Source organism: Hypomesus nipponensis, chromosome 17 (genome assembly GCF_054491055.1).
Source record: "Hypomesus nipponensis isolate SF chromosome 17, ASM5449105v1, whole genome shotgun sequence".
NCBI classification, from domain to species: Eukaryota; Metazoa; Chordata; class Actinopteri; order Osmeriformes; family Osmeridae; genus Hypomesus; species Hypomesus nipponensis.
The window spans coordinates 5,272,180-5,289,798 of NC_140377.1; the positions used below are offsets into that span (position 1 = coordinate 5,272,180).

Here is a 17,619-nt window from a genome sequence, read left to right on the forward strand (position 1 = left end):
GGCACATTATTTATTAAGTCTCATATTTTTTCATTACCGTTGACCTTAACACATCTCCATGCTATCCATCTCTGCATTTTGATTTCCTTGCTTAGCGTCTCAAGAAAGTCACGCAGATGCTGCACGCAAGACAGTCAAACCCTCGGTTAATAGGCTATTTGAAGTGTTTGTGTTGTGTGGTGTGGTACAAAACAAGGTGTGGAAGTCTACAATGAAATCCCAGAAAAGCAATATCATCCTCATAATCTGTGCATATGAATAGCTTTTGAAAAGCTATTCAAGATTGTAAAACACAACAACCAGACATTGGCTCGTGTATGAATCCACTCACACGGACAAATGAAATCCCCGCTCAATCGAGGCATTCCTCAAGCTCATGATTGAAAGCAGAACATGCACCGCTAAGTTACGGGCAGCACACCGTGCGCATCACGCGCATATTTAACGTTCTTGAATACAATACGTTGCGGAGGAGGAAGTTCCGCTCAACAATCTTAGCCCTCAAGCTAGCTAGCAAGCTAGCTTTCCAATGCAAACTAATTTTGATCCCAACCTAAAACATTTAGAAATGAGATAGCTTGCTTTGCTCTACAAATAGATAACTTCACAGTTACGTATGAACTCCACTTATTGTTACTGCTCAATAAGAGAGCTTTATATGGCGTTTTTTCTGTTTCGCTCTGGTGATAGCTATTTCGTTTGCTTGTTAACCTAGCCATTCACATACAAAGAAGCAGGTACAGTACATGATCTAAGTTAAAATGAATCGTCCAAAGCCCACAGCATTAAGGCGTCCCAGTGCCGCAAAACCATCAGGTATGTAGCAAGCAACTGTGGTCAAGTCAAGACATACATAGTCTAAAACATTGTATCAACTTTGGTAACAATCTATGTTTTATTGTGCTTTGTGAGACAGCCCGATCGCAGTACATCTCAGCTGACTTTGGAAAGGGTTCAAAGATGTAGAGCTAGATAAATACTCATTTTCTGTAGTGGATAACTATCAATGATGTTGTTACTCTACCAGGGCACCCTCCCCCGGGGGACTTCATAGCACTGGGGTCAAAGAGCCAGGGTGGAGAGTCAAAAGCACCTGCGGTACTTCTGAAGCCATCATCCACCCCCTCTGACCGTAAACGAGAGGCTTCTTCATCCCTCCCCTCCTCCTCTGGCTTGTCCAGCCTTGTGAAGCGCCCCAAATTATCCTCTACCCCTCCCGTAAGTGCTTTGGGGCGACTGGCTGATGTGGTTGCAGTGGACAAGAGAGCTATATCGCCCTCTATCAAGGAACCCTCAGTGGTGCCATTAGAAGGTAAGACACTTTGATTATTATGTTTGTTAACCGGAAATGGTAGCGGTCCTATCATATTCAACCGTATCTGATTCTCTTTGAACACTGTGCCATTCTTGTAGTACCCCCAGCTGTGCTGCTAGATGAGATCGAAGCAGCAGAATCAGAGGGAAACGACGACCGCATCGAGGGAGTGCTGTGTGGGGCAGTCAAACAACTGAAGATGAACAGAGCCAAGCCTGACATCACCCTGTATCTCAGCCTCATGTTTCTGGCTAAGATTAAGCCCAACGTCTTTGCCACGGAAGGCATTATTGAGGTAAGAATTGAGACAAACTATTCAATGTAGTTCTATTCAGTTTCACGGGATGCTCATAACTGTTTTTGTGTACAGGCGTTGTGCAGTCTTCTGCGCCGAGATGCCTCAATCAACTTCAAAGCCAAAGGTAACAGCCTTGTGTCTGTACTCGCCTGCAATCTGCTGATGGCTGCCTATGAGGAGGATGAGAACTGGCCAGAGATCTTTGTCAAAGTGAGCATCTTTTGGGTTTCATTTTGTCAGCTGTCTACAACAATCCAATGAAAACAATCCAAAATCTGTTAAGACTAATTGGAACTTCTTGATGATGATGATGATGACGACGATGATTTTCAGGTGTACATAGAGGACTCTCTGGGGGAGAGAATCTGGGTGGACAGTTCCCACTGTAAGAACTTTGTGGACAACATTCAGACTGCCTTTGGCACCAAGATGCCCCCTAAAAGTATGCTGCTGCAGACAGACACTGGCCGCTCTGCAGGGGATCTCAGTGCAGGTAGGACTATGTAGGCCAGCTTGTTCATCTAGACATCCTGCCATGGAAGGCTTCAGTGTGAACTGACGTCTAACTTGTTGTGCTCCAGGCAGCAGTCCTCATCCGTCCACCCCAGATGAGGATGATAGCCAGACTGAGTTGCTGATTGCCGAGGAGAAGCTTAGCCCTGAGGACGATGGTCAAGTTATGCCAAGGTATCGTTTCCTGAAGACGTCGGTCTCTTCTGCCTTGGTTGAGATGATATATCTCTTTCAAGAAGCATTTTGTCTTTTATTCTCCTCTTCGACGTGAAACAGGTATGAGGAGTTGGCTGAGAGCGTGGAGGACTATGTGCTGGACGTCCTGAGGGATCAGTTGAACCGCAGGCAGCCCATGGACAACGTCTCCCGGAACCTTCTGCGTTTGCTCACTGCCACCTGTGGCTATAAGGAGGTGCGGCTCATGGCTGTGCAGAGGCTGGAGATGTGGCTGCAGAACCCAAAGGTGAGACGTGCAACACAGCCACTTTACACAAGGCATCCCCCATCAACCATCATACATGGTAGTTGGGAATTGGTCCTCTTCAGCAGATTTCAATTCCTTGCTTATTTCAGCTCTGTTATTCCACAAAATCGTTCTTGTTTAACGGTGTGTTGATTTGTCGGCAGTTGACTCGCCCGGCTCAGGACCTCCTCATGTCGCTGTGTATGAACTGCAACTCTCACGGAGCGGATGACATGGAGGTGATCTCTAACCTGATCAAGATCCGCCTCAAACCCAAAGTCCTGCTCAATCACTACATGCTCTGTGTCAGGTGCGTAGGCTGTCTTCTCGATCCAGGAATCCTTTCTGGAAAAACAAAAACAAAAAAACAACAAGTTCAAAGCACTGATCTGTGCTGTGTTTGCGTTTGGTTTCCAGAGAGCTTCTGAACGCACACAGAGACAACCTCGGCACGATGGTGAAGCTGGTGATCTTTAACGAGCTGTCCAATGCCAGGAACCCCAACAACATGCAGGTTCTCCACACGGTTCTCCAACACAGCCCAGAGCAGGCTCCCAAGGTACGAGAATACCCCATACTGACACCTGGGAATAAACAAGCTCGCCTTATCATGTCTGTGCATTTCTATATCACCTGCCTTCTCTCTGTTCTTGTTTCTCTCCTGGCCCCAGTTTCTTGCCATGGTGTTCCAAGACCTGCTGACTAACAAGGACGATTACCTCAGAGCCTCACGGGCCTTACTGAGGGAGATTGTCAAACAGACCAAGCACGAGATCAACTTCCAGTCCTTCTGTCTGGGCCTGATGCAGGAGAGGAAGGAGGCCACCTATGTAGACTTGGAGTTCAAGGTGAGCAACGTGCAGACTGTTGACTGCCAATGCAATCTCAGTCTAAAGTCCCGATCCAGTGCCTTACCTACAGCTTTTGAAAGTCGCCGGGTCTTATGACGTCTGTCTGTCCCACAGGAACGGTTTGTCATCCAGGTGACTGACCTTCTTACAGTGTCCATGATGCTGGGCATCACCGCTCAGGTCAAGGAGGCCGGCGTCGCCTGGGACAAAGGAGAGAAGAAGAGTGCGTGTAAATTGACCTGTCAACTGTCACTTTACATGTGGACGTTTATTTTCCGGCTTTGTTTGAACACCCCAGTTAACATCCCGCTTTGTGTCAGATCTCGAGGTGCTGAGGTCCTTCCAGAACCAGATAGCAGCCATCCAGAGGGATGCTGTGTGGTGGCTCCACACGGTCGTGCCCACTATCAGCAAAACGGGTCCCAAGGACTATGTCCACTGGTACGTAATGGACCGGTACATTGAGCGTTTGTTAGTTGATGAAACACTGTTGGGATGAAATACTGGTTACATGTCCTTCATGCACTTGTGACTGATCCTCTTTCTTCTCTGATTCTCTTCCCTAGCCTTCACAAGGTGCTTTTCACAGAGCAGCCAGAGACTTACTACAAATGGGACAACTGGCCCCCTGAAAGTGACAGGAAGTGAGCGTTTCAACAACCAGAAAGTTCCGTGGGTGTGTCCCTCCCTCTGTTTGTGCCGGTCTTTAATTAGACGGTTTCTTTTTTTTTTCGCTAGCTTTTTCCTTCGTCTGTGCTCTGAAGTGCCCCTGCTGGAGGACACGTTGATGCGTATCCTGGTCATCGGCCTGTCACGCGAACTGCCCCTGGGCCCCGCTGACGCCATGGAGCTGGCCGACCACCTGGTGAAGAGGGCAGCCGGGGTTCAGTCAGATGGTACGTCTTTGACCCGGCCAGGGTCTCGATGCCACCTTCCGTATCGCTCAAGCCGCGTGGCCGGACGTGAGGACACTGAGTTGACTTGATGCTGTGTTGTAGATCTGGATGTGCTGAAAGTGGAGAGGATCCAGCTCATCGATGCAGTGCTCAACCTGTGCACATATCACCATCCTGAGAACATCCAGCTGCCTGCAGGGTATGTCCAGTGCTTCTCTCTGCTTTGTTACCTTCAGGGAAGTCCTGCATTACTACAGTAGCAGAACTAGTAGTGTTTCTTTGGAATGTAAACCAAATTGTTGTTGTAGGTATCAACCTCCAAACCTGGCCATATCTACTCTATATTGGAAGGCGTGGCTTCTACTGCTTGTTGTGGCTGCATTCAATCCTCAGAAGATAGGTATGACTGATAACCTGCAAGTCTCTGTTAAGTCTTCACATGCAAGATTACACAATTGTGTTTTCAGTACTCTTTACCTTAATATTCCCTTGTGTTTCGTCAGGCTTGGCAGCTTGGGATGGCTATCCCACACTGAAAATGCTAATGGAAATGGTCATGACCAAGTAAGCATGCTTAAACCCACAAGCCTAAACTCCAAATATGAGTTATCAACCCAACAAACGTGTTGTCGTCCTTTTCTCTTACCCGGACAGTAACTACTCCTATCCTCCATGCACGGTTGCGGACGAGGAGACCAAGACTGAGATGATCAGCCGGGAGCTGCAGATCTCCCAGAGAGAGAAGCAGGAAATCCTGGCGTTTGAGAGCCACCTGGCAGCAGCTTCCACCAAGCAGACCATCACAGAGAGCAACAGTCTGTTGCTGTGCCAGCTCACCAGTCTGGACCCACAGTAAGAGCCCTGCTGAACTACTCGCATCCTAGCCCCGGCACTCCTTCCCTTTGTGTCTGAATGCTAGGTATCTGGCTTGGTCTTTCCTGAACAATCAGTTGGATTTGCCCGGGAAGTGTCTTCGATTTTGACTGGACTTGAAGTGGTGTTGTGACTTGCTGAACCCGTGTGTGTCTGTGTCCAGGGGCCCTCCTCGCAGACCTCCTCCACAGGTCCAGGAACAGGTGAAGACCCTAAACCAGTCCCTGCGTCTGGGCCACCTTCTTTGTCGCAGCCGCAACCCCGACTTCCTGCTCAACATCATCCAGAGACAGGTTAGCGTGCGGTGGCACCCTCTCTCAGTACTGGCTCACCAAGTCTCCATCCCCTGGGGTCGGCGTCTAACCGTTCCTCCCCGGTCATGCTAGGCCTCGTCCCAGTCGATGCCTTGGCTGGCCGACCTGGTGCAGTCCAGTGAAGGCTCCTTGGATGTGCTGCCTGTGCAGTGCCTGTGCGAGTTCCTGCTCCACGATGCTGCAGACGACACCATGCCCATCGAAGACGAGGACGAGGCAGAGAGCAAAGAGCAGAGAGCCAAAAAGCGACAAGTATGAAGGGATATTCTTTCCCCAAGCCAGATCCATTGCATATTTGAGTGTTTTGTCAGGACTAGTCACCAATGGCTGCGTCTGTCCCCTGCCAGAGGCAGCAGAAACAGAGGCAGCTGCTTGGAAGGCTGCAGGACCTGCTGCTGGGTCCTAAAGCAGATGAGCAGACCACGTGTGAGGTGTTGGACTACTTCCTGCGCAGGCTCAGTTCCTCGCAGGTGGCTTCAAGAGTGCTGGCCATGAAGGTATGGTGTCTCACAGGTCCAGTTAACCACACACGCACATACACCTACACACCCACGCAATGCCTATACGGTATGGGGAGCGGCTAACCGTCCACCGTCGCAGGGCCTGTCTCTGGTGCTGACGGAGGGCGGGCTGAAGGACGGAGAGGAGAGGGACCAGCCCATGGAAGAAGACTCGGCCGACGGTGAGCTGTTGCCAGGTTACCAGTGGCTGCTTCAAGACCTCCCCAAACTCCCGCTGTTTGACAGCGTGCGAGGCATGACGTCCACTGCCCTACAGCAGGTCTGTGTTCTCCAGAACGACTCTCAGTCGTGTATTGCCATGAGGCCAGAAAATAAATGGAATACGAATACCTTAGGTTATGTTCATATACAACATAAGTCACCCAACCGGTTTTCATCACCCGAAACACTTATTTATTCTATTATTGATAATACTCCAACCTCTGTGGAGCGGGAACAGGCCAGCTGATGGGTGTGTTTGATCTTCCCCAGGCCATACACATGGAGACAGACCCTCAGACCATCAGCGCCTACCTCATCTACCTATCCCAGCATGCCCCGGTGGAGGAGCAGTCATCTCACAACGACCTGGCGCTGGTAACCCATGACTACGCATGCCTCAGTCACACGTCCCCCTGTACCCCTGTTCCTTTATTTAGCAGGTGTTTTGATCTAAAGCGACGTACAGGGGTGGATTTGAACCTGCCGACCTCTAAAAATGCGTACACACGCCACCGAGATCCAGCCGTCCTGTAGCGCTCGTGTCCCGCTCCTGGCGAGACGCTGACCGCTGTGTTGCTGTTGTCGTCCTGTCTCAGGATATAGCGCGGCTGATCGTGGAGCGCTCCACCATCATGAACAGCCTGTTCTCCAAGCACTCCTACAGGCCAGAGTCCCACGCCGTGCTCTCTGCCCTGCTCACCATCTTCTCCACCTACATCCGGAGGATGAGGAAGACCAAGGAGGGAGAAGACCTCTACAGCTGGGTAAGGACTCGCGCGGACGTTTGGCCAGTGTCGCTACGTGTCGCTACGTTCGTCATTCAAGTGCTGTGTGTAACGCGTGTCGGTGTTGTCGACAGTCTGAGTCTCAGGACCAGGTGTTCCTGCGCTGGACCACGGGGGAAACGGCCACCATGCACATCCTGGTGGTGCACGCCATGGTCATCTTGCTGACCTTAGGGCCGGCGAAAGGTACGGAGCGTCGGCATCAGAGTAGCACTCTCTCCGTCAAACGAGTGCTGCCACTACAAACGTCTGCTGTCACACTGTGGACGTTGTACTGGAAACGCGCGGCGCTATCGGACGTTGGGGGGTTCACGCATGGTCTGTACTTTTGTCCATGTTTTCAGGGGAGAATGAATTCTACAACCTGCTTGACATCTGGTTCCCTGACAAGAAGCCCCTCCCCACGGCCTTCCTGGTGGACACCTCCGAGGAGGCTCTCCTTCTGCCCGATTGGCTGAAGCTGCGGATGATCCGCTCGGAGGTCGCGCGATTGGTCGATGCAGGTGCGAGTCCCACGATCCCGACGTTCGTTCTCTTAAAAGGGGGCCGGGCGTTGCATCGGCGATATGAAAACGCGCGCTTGTATAACTGGTGTGTGTTTCTCTTCAGCGTTGCAAGACCTGGAGCCCCAGCAGCTGCTGCTGTTCGTCCAGTCGTTCGGCATCCCAGTGTCCAGCATGAGCAAGCTGCTGCAGTACCTGGACCAGGCCGTGTCCCACGACCCGCAGACCCTGGAGCAGAACATCATGGACAAGAGTGAGCGTCTGCTCTGCGCTGCCTTTGCGTCCCCTCTGCATGGCTACCTTAGGAGGGCGCGGGTTGCTAACAGCTCTGTGTGTCTCCCCGCAGCGTACATGGCCCAGCTGGTTGAGGTGCAGCGTGAGCGAGGTGCCACCGGGGGGCACACTTTCCACACACTGCTCAGCTCCTCCATTCCCGCTCGGAGAGGTTTGTTGGGCCGACGCGGCGTGCCACTCGACGAACGTCACAAACGGAGGGGGTTGTGCCAGTTGACCAGTGATTGTGTTGTCGCCCTCACAGACAGTGCGGAGGTGAGCCGGGCCAAGGTCACCGTGGAGACCCCTCATAGTTCTGTCAAGATGAGAGCAGCCAATCAGATACCTACAATTGGTCCGGACGATGACCTCACCGGCATGCTTGCTCAGGTAGGCGCATTTGTCTCAAGTTTTACGAAAAACCCGCCTGAAGTCACTCAATTTGACCGTCACAGACTAAGATCCTCTCTCATAAACTTTGATAAAAAGCCAATATAAAGATCAAAGCATTTCTTTTGTTTTGTTCACCACATAGCTCTTGTAAAGCACACTGTAATTGATCCTGTCTGCTGACAGAGCTTGGAGGCGGGGTAGTGCAGTCTGCAGACCTCCTGCGTGACTCATCTGTTTTCCCCTCTCCACAGATGTTCCCCCTGAAGGCGGACCCCCGCTGGCCCGGCCCGCCGCCTCGCCAGCTCTCCCTGGCGCTGCAGCAGGCCCTGGCACAGGAGCTGATGCGTGCCAGGCAGGGGCAGCCCCAGCCGGGCGGCGTGGCTGTCCGTCTCCTGCAGGCTCTCGCTACCCTGCTCAGCTCTGCCCACGCGGGGCCCCTGGTCTTGGCCATGCACCGCAGCCACACCCTCTCCTGCCCGCTGCTGCGCCAGCTTCACCTCTACCAGGTCGGTGCAACCTGGCAGTGCTAGCTTCTACTCGATCTGTCCGCCGACCGCCAACGCCAAATACTGATTGGTCGATTGTGGCTTTTTTGGACTTGTTTTTATTCTCCTTGTCTCTCTCCTTGTGATCCTTCTCCCCCCCCCCCCCCCAGCGGCTGGTCACCCAGGATGTGACCTTCTCCTCGCTCTTCTTCAAGGCCATCATTGAGATGCTGACCTGGCTGGAGAACCCCTCTGTGGAGGCGGGGCCAATGCAGACCCTGGTCAAGTCCTTCGCTGGACAGTTCTCTCACAAACATCGACTCAGCGATGGTGGGCACCTCTCGCCTCAGTCCGACATCCGGCTACTACCGCCCCACTGTCGCCATGGCGTTTATTCAAGTCGCGATAACCGAGTGTCTCTGCTCTGCAGTTCGCACAGGTTTTCTGCACCTGGACAAGGACCTGGCCTACAGACGGGACTCTGAGGTGGCAGTGAGAGCCATCATCGCCTCCCTGAGGGCAGGGGAGAGGTGTAACGCAGAGCCTGAACTCATAGGCAAAGGTAGATCAGTGGGTGTTAGGCTATGTGTTATTTGAAAGTGTCTGTTCAGTTTGGAAGTGGAACCATCACGGCTCTGTGGAAATATGTTATCCCCTTGTTGTTGCCGTGTTGAAAGGCATGGCCGGTGTTTCGCAATAGCTCCAGACCTGTTTTTAGGCCCCCATGTCAGTTTTTTTTCTTTTTTCTTCATTTTGTTTATCTTTGAAGAACGTTCCTTCCTTTAAACCCAACCAATCTCTAGAGTGAGGTCTGGCCACTCTGAGCTTGTTTATGTCCAATGTTCTCAAGTTCCCATCAAACACGATGAAAGATGTCGTAACAGTCATCTGGTTGTGGCAAAGCTTGTGACTTAGGTTACACAAAAAATGTGATAATGGTAGTCCGTATTTTTGGTGTGTGGGTTTGGCTTTCCTTGCTCCCATGAGTCTTTGTTTTTCCATTTAAATCACGAGATTTTTCCTTCACCATATCGCCTGCTGTCTTCGGTGTTTGTTTTGGAACTGCCAAATATTCCACCGTATTCCCTGAAATAGCCCCCACTACCCCCTCTCGTGATCACCGAGACATGCTGTTTGTTCTGCCAGTGTTACAGGGGCTGCTGGAGGTGAAGTCTCTGTACTTGGAGGAGCTGTTGTCCCTGTTAATGACCGTCGGAACACAAACGGGAACAGCGGGCCCTGTTACCATGGTGATATCTCTGCTCCTCCAAGGGAGCGAGGAGCAGGCCGTGAAAATGGAGGCGGATTCTAGAATGTGAGCAAAGCGCCTCTAATGCTCCCCTGGAGACAAAGAACTGGCATAGATCTGAACATAGACCTGTGATGTGCATCAAATGACCTTTTATTTGTGTAACCTTTTTTTTTGTATGGACTCTTTGGTCCGTATTGTTCTTTTGAAACGGAGTGTCTCTCTAGAGAATCCTGTAGACAACAGTCATGTGTTTAATGCTGTCTATCTCCTCCCCAGCCGCTCAGAGACAAAGACGGGGTCTTGCTCAGGTCTGCTGGTTGATTGGCTGGAACACCTTGACCCAGAGGTGACCTCAGTGTGTCCTGACCTTCAGCAGAAGCTACTCTTTGCTCTCAACAAGGTGAACCTCAGCTGTCATTGTTTGTCGCTTGCTTGCTCTGTTGTAACGCTAACCTAATCAGTGCGGCGTTATCATTTTCATAACGCCTTCGTTTGAAATCGAGTGGTCCGGCTCATCGTGTCTCTCTGGGTGTTGTCTTGCAGGCGAGAGGAACCCCCTCCTACAGGCCCTACCTCCTGGCCCTGCTGACTCACCAGTCCAATTGGACCACTCTCCACCAGTGCATTAGCGCTCTCCTCGGCAAGCCCAAAGACCAGAGGTGGGACATGCAGCTCACCCCACCACCCTCCTATGGAAACGTGTTAGCACAGGGTGGACTGAATAGCGTTCTAGATGTTTCTAATAGCCCGATGCGTTGTTCTGCCTCAGACTTGACCCTTCCTCGGCCCTGGACTTCCTGTGGGCCTGCAGCCACATCCCTCGTATCTGGCAGGGCCGCGACCAGAAGACTCCCCAGGTATGGCAGGTCAGGCGGCTGAGCGGTTAGGGAATCAGGCTGGTAATCAGAAGGTTCCCGGTTCGATCCCCAGCCGTGACAAATGACGTTGTATCCTTGGGCACGGCACTTCACCCTACTTGCCTCGGGGGGAATGTCCCTGTACTTACGGTCAGTCGCTGTGGATAAGAGCGTCCACTAAATGTATGGCAGGTAGTCCATACTGCTCCTCGTGGCCTAAAGTCCCATTTAAACAAGTATATTTTATATTATATATTAATAGTAAGGAAACCCCATTGCTTCCCCCCAAACCCCAAACCTCCCCCTTTCCCGACACCCCTCCTTCCCCCACCATGCCTGACTGATGGCTGTCCCCGTTCCTCCCCCACCCCGCAGAAGCGGACGGAGAAGTTTGTCCTGCGCCTGAGCCCCGAGGAGCTCATCAGCCTGGTGGACCTGATCCTGTCCGAGTCTGAGCTGGACAGCCGCGACTCGCCCCAGGGCCGCGGCACGCTGGACCAGGCCTCCTGCTCCCTCATCCAGGCCCGCCTGCCCCTGCTGCACTCCTGCTGCCAGGACCTGGAGGACGTCAAGAAGGTCTCCCAGTACCTCATCAACTGCTCCAAGAAATGGGGAGACAGGTATGGAGCAGAGGGGCTGTCAGAGAACGAGGCTGCTGCTGTTTTGTCAGTTAAGCGTCACCCCCCTCTTCTTTTCTGTCTGTGCATCTGTCCCTCTCTCTTCTGGATCCCATCACTTCCGAAATTAACTGAGAAAAATATGTATATTTTTGTCCCATGAAATTCCCCCAAGTGCCCACAGGTCATGGAGTTAAACATCGTTTTTTTCTTCTTCTCTCTTTCCAATTAGCCCACGTATTGAACTTGGTCTTTGGCCTCTAAAAGGAATGTACTGATAAACTCGGGGCATATCACACTAGATTCTCCCACATGGAGCAGATGAAATTTTTCAGACTGAACGGTCTCTGTCAAGCACAATGCCGTGGACCAGGGAAAACTCGATAATTAGGTCTATTGGTGTGAAATTAAAACCAGCAGAAGTCGTCTGTGCTGTGATCTCTTTAAAAGCTCAATGTATTATAATGAAGCCAAGAGGATTAAGGCTGAAGCTCTAAACTTCCCTGTGTTGTGAATTCCTGCTTCGACTTAGCTGTCAGAGATCAGGGTGCAACTCTTTGTGGCGGCAAAACCTTCTTTCATGAATATGTCTCTGGTTATTAAACTACTTTAATGAGGAAACTTTGGCCAAGGTCAAGTAAAATTAGCTTCCGAATTACAATATTTTAAGTACAGCTAAGCTGTCTGGTAAAATTGTTGGTAGTAAAAACATCGTTTGCTAAAACCGTCCTACAAAGTAGATGGATTGGCCTTGTGTAGGATAAACAAGTACTTGTTGTGTGCATGGGATTCTCTTTACAGCAACCTCTTTTAGGCTCATAGGCAGATAAGCTGGTGTTTACGCCACGATTACATATCCACTGTTGAAAAGGCAGTTTTAAGTCTTGACTCTCTTGGTCAAGGTCATTCTTCTCCACCAAATATCCTCCAGCCAATACGTGCCGACTTAAACCTTTTAAACCGGCAGATGGCGCACTATCTAGCACTCCCTCATTGACCGTACAGCGTGCCCCTTCTCCGTCACTGGGACTGAAACGGATAGAGATGAACATCTCTCCTGTTCAACCTCTCTTGTGTTGGCAGTGTGATGAGTAAGCGCTGTCAGAATCTCCTGCTCCAGATCTACCTGCACTTCCCTGAGGTGATCCAGCACGTCACCCTGCCCGAAGCCACCCTGAGCAGCGAGGGGGCTGCGGACGGGAGCACCTGCAAGGTACAGCTCCGCTCCGCTTGGCGTCACGCTTCCCGGGGGGCCCCCCCGTTTCACCTTCCTGCCATGCAGTGCTAATGTAGAGAAGGTGATAGACATCCTTGTATATTAATGACTGCCTGGTCATTTGCTGCTTTTCAGATGGACATCCTGGTCCATCGCCTGGTTACATTACTGTCCGATACGGGAGACTCCAAGTCTGCCGAGAACAGCATGTCGGATGCTAACCTAGCCTGTAGGAAGCTGGCTGTGTCCCACCCAGTCCTGCTCCTAAGGTGAGGGTCGTTCAGGAAACGGTTCATGTAATCATGGATGTTGAATTGGATTGCGTTTTTTCTGTGTGTGTGATCTCGATGTAACAGAGGACAGCGTGTGTCTCGGTGGTAACTCTCTGTCTGTGCGCGTTTCCAGACACCTGCCCATGGTCGCAGGACTGTTACACGGACGCATCCACCTCAACTTCCAGGAGTTCCGGCAACAGAACCACCTGGCCTTCTTCCTCAACGTGCTGGCCATCCTCGAGCTGCTGCAGCCGCTGGTGTTCCACAGCGACCACCAGAGGGCGCTGCAGGACTGTCTGCTCTCCTTCATGAAGGTTCTTCAGGTGAGGCACAGCCTGTGTTAGCTCCATGGTGACGACAAATACACCGAGCTGCCTTCATGGTTAAGGACCGTGTTTATCCGATATTTGGCCAAGCTGTTCAGATTTTCGGTAGGTTTCGCATTGCAGAAGAGGATGCTTACCTGTTATTTGGTTGTCACATGGCCCAATATGCCTTTTGTATTGTTTCATTGACACCATCTATCTTTTTGTTCTGAAATTATACATTTCATCTTGTGTCTCCTTTACAGAATTTCTTGCGAACTCGCTCACCACTGGTTTTCCTCAATAAGTTTGTGCAATTCATCCAGAAGTACATCATCCATAACGGGGCTGCAGCTATCCCCTACCTACAGAAGCACTCTGATATCCTGCAGTAAGTCGAATAGCTAATTAAAAATACATAAATACACATGTCTATACAAATGTACGTGGCAAAAAAGTAGCAGCATCATAAACAAAGTCTTTTTGTGCCCAGCTGTGCTAAGTTTAGTGGTTTGTTCCTGTGTGTCCCACCAGGGGTCTCTCCTCGGAGAACCCAGAGCTGGGTCAGCTTAAGTCCCTGCTGGCTGGGCTCACTCTGCCTGTGAAGGCAGGCTCTTCTGAGGTCTCTGAGGAGGACAGAGAGGGTAAGACCAAGCCCCAGAACCAAACCCACATCCTTCCAGTGCTGACGTCAACACCTCGTCAGTGGTGTTCGTGAAAGACACGATCCTTACACAACATCATCTGTCCTTGAATAGAAAATAGAAATGTTGACATTTTCACCATTAGCCGTGTCAATGGAAATAGATTGTTGGGTAGGTGTGTTAGTGGTTTGTGACTTATCCGATTTTTCTTCTTTAGATGATTCCTCAGCGGGGTCCCTGCCCATGGTCAGTATATCGGCCTCTTCTCCTGTGACTGCTGCTGACATGACCATGTGTCTGAAGAAGATCTCCAGAGGAGAAGCCGTGGAAGGTAGGTAACCGTCAGTCACAACAGACAGTTCAACCAATTAAAAACAAGGTTTTGATCACCGTTCCGTCATTTGTCTCCTCCTACTTCGTGTTGCAGACATGCTGGAAGTGCTGGCGGAGGTGGACGAGAAGTCCAAGCGGAGCCCGGAGATCATCCAGTACTTTGCTGTAAGTCACGTGGACACGTTTGTATAAAAAAACAAAAACAACAAGCAACAAACTGTGTGTTAAAATGTCCCGCGTCGTCTCTTCCTCAGAACGACCTCCAGAGACTAATGAGTTCCTCTGAAGAGCTGTGTCGTAACATGGCCTTCAGCCTGGCCCTGCGCTGCATCCAGAACAACCCCCGGTGAGAACGCCCTAACCCCAGACCAAGCACTCCCCCCTTCACCATGGTGTTGAGCCAAACAGTGAACTGCTTATGTCTTGTCTGATAAGATAGACTCCACAAAATGTATGTCGTCCTTGAGTAACATTTGTCTGTTTCGTTGGAATAGCATGGCAGCAGACTTCCTTCCTACCTTCATGTACTGTATGGGCAGCGGGAACTTTGATGTGGTACAGACAGCCTTGAGGAACCTTCCAGAATTTGTGCTGCTCTGTCAAGGTGAGTGTTTCTCTGACTGCTCGTTCTTTCGACGATGCTTCTTTACCTGCTCTTGGCTCCTGTCTTAGTGTGTGAACAGATTAAAAACGGGAGTGATCATGGCAAATTCACATGTTTTTGTGTGTTTTGACAATGCTTTTTTCCTCCAGAACATGCAGACATCCTGCTCCACAAGGCCTTCTTGGTGGGGGTCTATGGACAGATTGATACCAGTTCTATGATCTCTGAGTCCATGAAGGTCCTACACATGGATGCAACAACATAAAAACCTAACAACACAAAGACAAATACATTACAAAATACCAAGACTGGAGCCGTTACTGCTACTGCAGTGTTACATGTATGCTTTGTTGTATGACTCGTGTTTTACTGCTTGGTGCAACATCCCATGCTCTTTTCTTTTAATCAACATTGTAGATGCAAGATATGTGTTGAATTTAGATTGGCCTCATGTGCTTTCATGTGATAAAAAAATCTTCAGGTTCTGCTTTCTACTTGTTTAGAAGTTCGTCTAGTAATCACTGTAGTGTATTTTGAATAAAAAAATATTTTCAAAGTGAATTTAGGAAGGACAAGGCATCCCTAGAAGTTCACACTTTTGCCAATTATCTACACCGAACATGGTGAACCAATTTTGTATGGCAGTAAATTGTATCGAATAAGCTTTCAGAATCCGGTAGACCTAATTATTGTTTTTCATATCAATATTTCACCACATTTTAACAAGAGGAACCGAGAACCTGTTAATAGAACAAGGCTTGTTGCCCTTTCATTTCATTCCAGTCGTTCCTGAATCCTGATAAAGCTGGGAACAGCTGTCATACGTGTTCTCTCTTTTCACTGAGCTGTAGCAGACAAATTAAAGGCATGCTGCAAATGCTGTGATGGAAACCAATTTGCCATGAAAGTGTGAGTTATTTTGCCCAGTGCCACTGACTTCATTGGAAAGCCTCTTGATGGAGTCAGAGTGGGTAGTGGTAACGACATGCAGGCATGCAGGTAACCCAGGGAAGTGTCCTGTCCCATTTATGGGAAATTAACCGAGGCCGTAATTGTTCAATCACTAAGACCAAAGAGCCCCTTCGAAGGCTGTATGCGGGCAGGCTTGTTTGGCCCGGTACTGGAACTGACTTTACTGGTATTGCATTACATGTGGGGACATGGAGAGGAAGCTCTTGTATTTTGAGAGGAGGGTCCTGTGTCAGGGTGAGCCCGCACCAGAGGGTCAGGGAAAACACAGCTCCATCAGGACTGTCAGGTACTCACCGCGCTGCTCACTCAGGACCGATGAAAGCGGCCTCCCTCACTGAGGTGCATGCATCTCCAGTGATCTGCGTCCCACTCTCCTTTTAAGATGTCATAATTGATTTGAAGCTAGGGGAAGGAATTCCTCAAGCTGTTTTTTTTTTTTTTTGCCCACATTGCACACATACAAATAGATTCCATTCACTGTTGTAGACCTACCTGTCTACGCTGTCTTCCCACTGCTTTTGGGACGGATGTGTTCATCGCACCTGTAAGGTGTCTTTTAACTCACTGCATCAAGAGTTCAATGTCCTGTTTGTGGTTGTCCGTCAGCCTGCAACAGATGCTTCTAATAGCTGCCTGGGCTCTTGGTGAGGCGCCAGCATACCATTGGCTGGTGGGCAGTGATGTGGAACAGAGATGAGTGACAGGTAGCGAAGATGAGGAGGGAGAAGGCGGGGCTGTCATTGAGTTGCCCTGATGAGCCACTGACATACTAACAACCTCTGTCGTTATTCATCGCGCTAGCCTTACACCCTAATGCAGGTGCCTGTCTCCCGGTGCAGTTTAGCTTGATGAGATGTCTCGTGTTGTTTGTCCTCGCAGCACGATTGTAGTTTTCTCGTAATCAGTATGCGTGTTGATGAGAATGAGGAAAACGTTTATCCTGTAGCCGAGATATGTGCTAGTGCATGAAGCGGAGGGTGGTGGTGTCCTGGTGTCTCACTCAACTCTGGGAGGGGCCCTGATGTGCTGCTACCTGCCCAGGCACACCTGTCTGCCTGGGCGTCTTCCTCTCAGTGGCAGCTTCCCCTCAGATCATCTCCCCTTCCTCCACGCATGAGTTGCACTTGGCCGGCGTGGAAAAAAATGTGGACTGGATCTCGCCTCTCTTTTTCCCCGACACTTTGAAGTCTGAAGTGTGATTGCTCTTGGATCGTCGCTGCTTTCCCTTGAAGGTTTTGACATGAAAAGCAGGCTCTGCTCTCAGGTTTGATCCTGTGGCCAGTGATCCAGGACTAAACCAATCAGCCTCCTCACTGTGGGATCCTGTTACCAGAGAGAGTGATTCTCCAAGCATGGGGGCTTTCTCAGCTAGGAAACAAACAGCCCTTTGTCTTCTCTATGTCACGAACACATTAAACCGAAGGTAATTCAATTGTGTCAATTGGTACTATTGGATTCAAAGTAAGAATTGGTTCATGTATGAAAATACCCCCTGGAAGCAAGTAGTGATCAGACATTCTTCGTCTGATTGTTCAGATGTGAAGTGAGATTGTTGACTTTTGTGATAAATTATGAAGAAAAATTTCAGCTCAGATTAACCCTATCTGATGAGCATGATGATGTGACATGTCATTAATCGCAGAAGCACAAGTGACAACCCTTAAGCTTTACGTCTGTCTCATTAAATATTGATCTTATCAGTGTTCATTTTTATTCCAGACCGCAAATTATACCAGACAGATTTACTTTCCCATGACACTGTAACTAACGATAATCATCCATCTTCACATGACATGTGGCGGAACCTCTGTTTTATGAGCTTAAGTGCAGTTCTAATGGATGATTATTAATTATATTGTG

General features: G+C 49.9%; 1 protein-coding gene across 2 annotated transcripts; it reads left to right on the forward strand.

Moving 5' to 3' along the window:
• Positions 1–454: 454 nt before the first annotated feature.
• ints1 (integrator complex subunit 1) lies at positions 455–15,682 on the forward strand. 2 transcript variants are annotated; one of them, XM_084677941.1, is made up of 47 exons: positions 455–816; positions 1,028–1,312; positions 1,414–1,610; positions 1,686–1,823; positions 1,947–2,106; positions 2,195–2,300; positions 2,403–2,589; positions 2,754–2,899; positions 3,007–3,148; positions 3,261–3,437; positions 3,555–3,669; positions 3,761–3,881; positions 4,007–4,084; positions 4,179–4,336; positions 4,439–4,535; positions 4,645–4,736; positions 4,840–4,900; positions 4,991–5,188; positions 5,373–5,502; positions 5,596–5,775; positions 5,871–6,020; positions 6,124–6,303; positions 6,516–6,620; positions 6,842–7,009; positions 7,105–7,216; positions 7,375–7,533; positions 7,640–7,786; positions 7,880–7,978; positions 8,072–8,196; positions 8,451–8,705; positions 8,855–9,014; positions 9,115–9,246; positions 9,831–9,999; positions 10,213–10,336; positions 10,480–10,595; positions 10,706–10,793; positions 11,169–11,413; positions 12,494–12,623; positions 12,762–12,895; positions 13,032–13,224; positions 13,473–13,597; positions 13,741–13,850; positions 14,068–14,181; positions 14,278–14,348; positions 14,438–14,529; positions 14,678–14,787; positions 14,937–15,682. In XM_084677941.1, the coding sequence occupies exons 1-47, from the start codon at positions 762–764 to the stop codon at positions 15,050–15,052; spliced, it is 6,552 nt and encodes a 2,183-aa protein (XP_084534067.1). In that variant the 5' UTR covers positions 455–761; the 3' UTR covers positions 15,053–15,682. The 2 variants fall into 2 exon arrangements, with proteins under 2 accessions (XP_084534067.1, XP_084534068.1); XM_084677942.1 differs by having other exon boundaries at positions 3,555–3,663.
• The last annotated feature ends 1,937 nt before the right edge of the window (positions 15,683–17,619 follow it).

What these genes read in the sequence shown, in the direction of transcription:
- ints1 (XM_084677941.1), top strand. Translation starts at nt 762, where the DNA reads ATGAATCGTCCAAAGCCCACAGCATTAAGGCGTCCCAGTGCCGCAAAA. An exon ending in TGCAGGGGATCTCAGTGCAG is followed by an intron (nt 2,107 to 2,194) that starts GTAGGACTATGT and finishes GTTGTGCTCCAG; the next exon opens with GCAGCAGTCCTCATCCGTCC. An exon ending in GCCCAGAGCAGGCTCCCAAG is followed by an intron (nt 3,149 to 3,260) that starts GTACGAGAATAC and finishes TCCTGGCCCCAG; the next exon opens with TTTCTTGCCATGGTGTTCCA.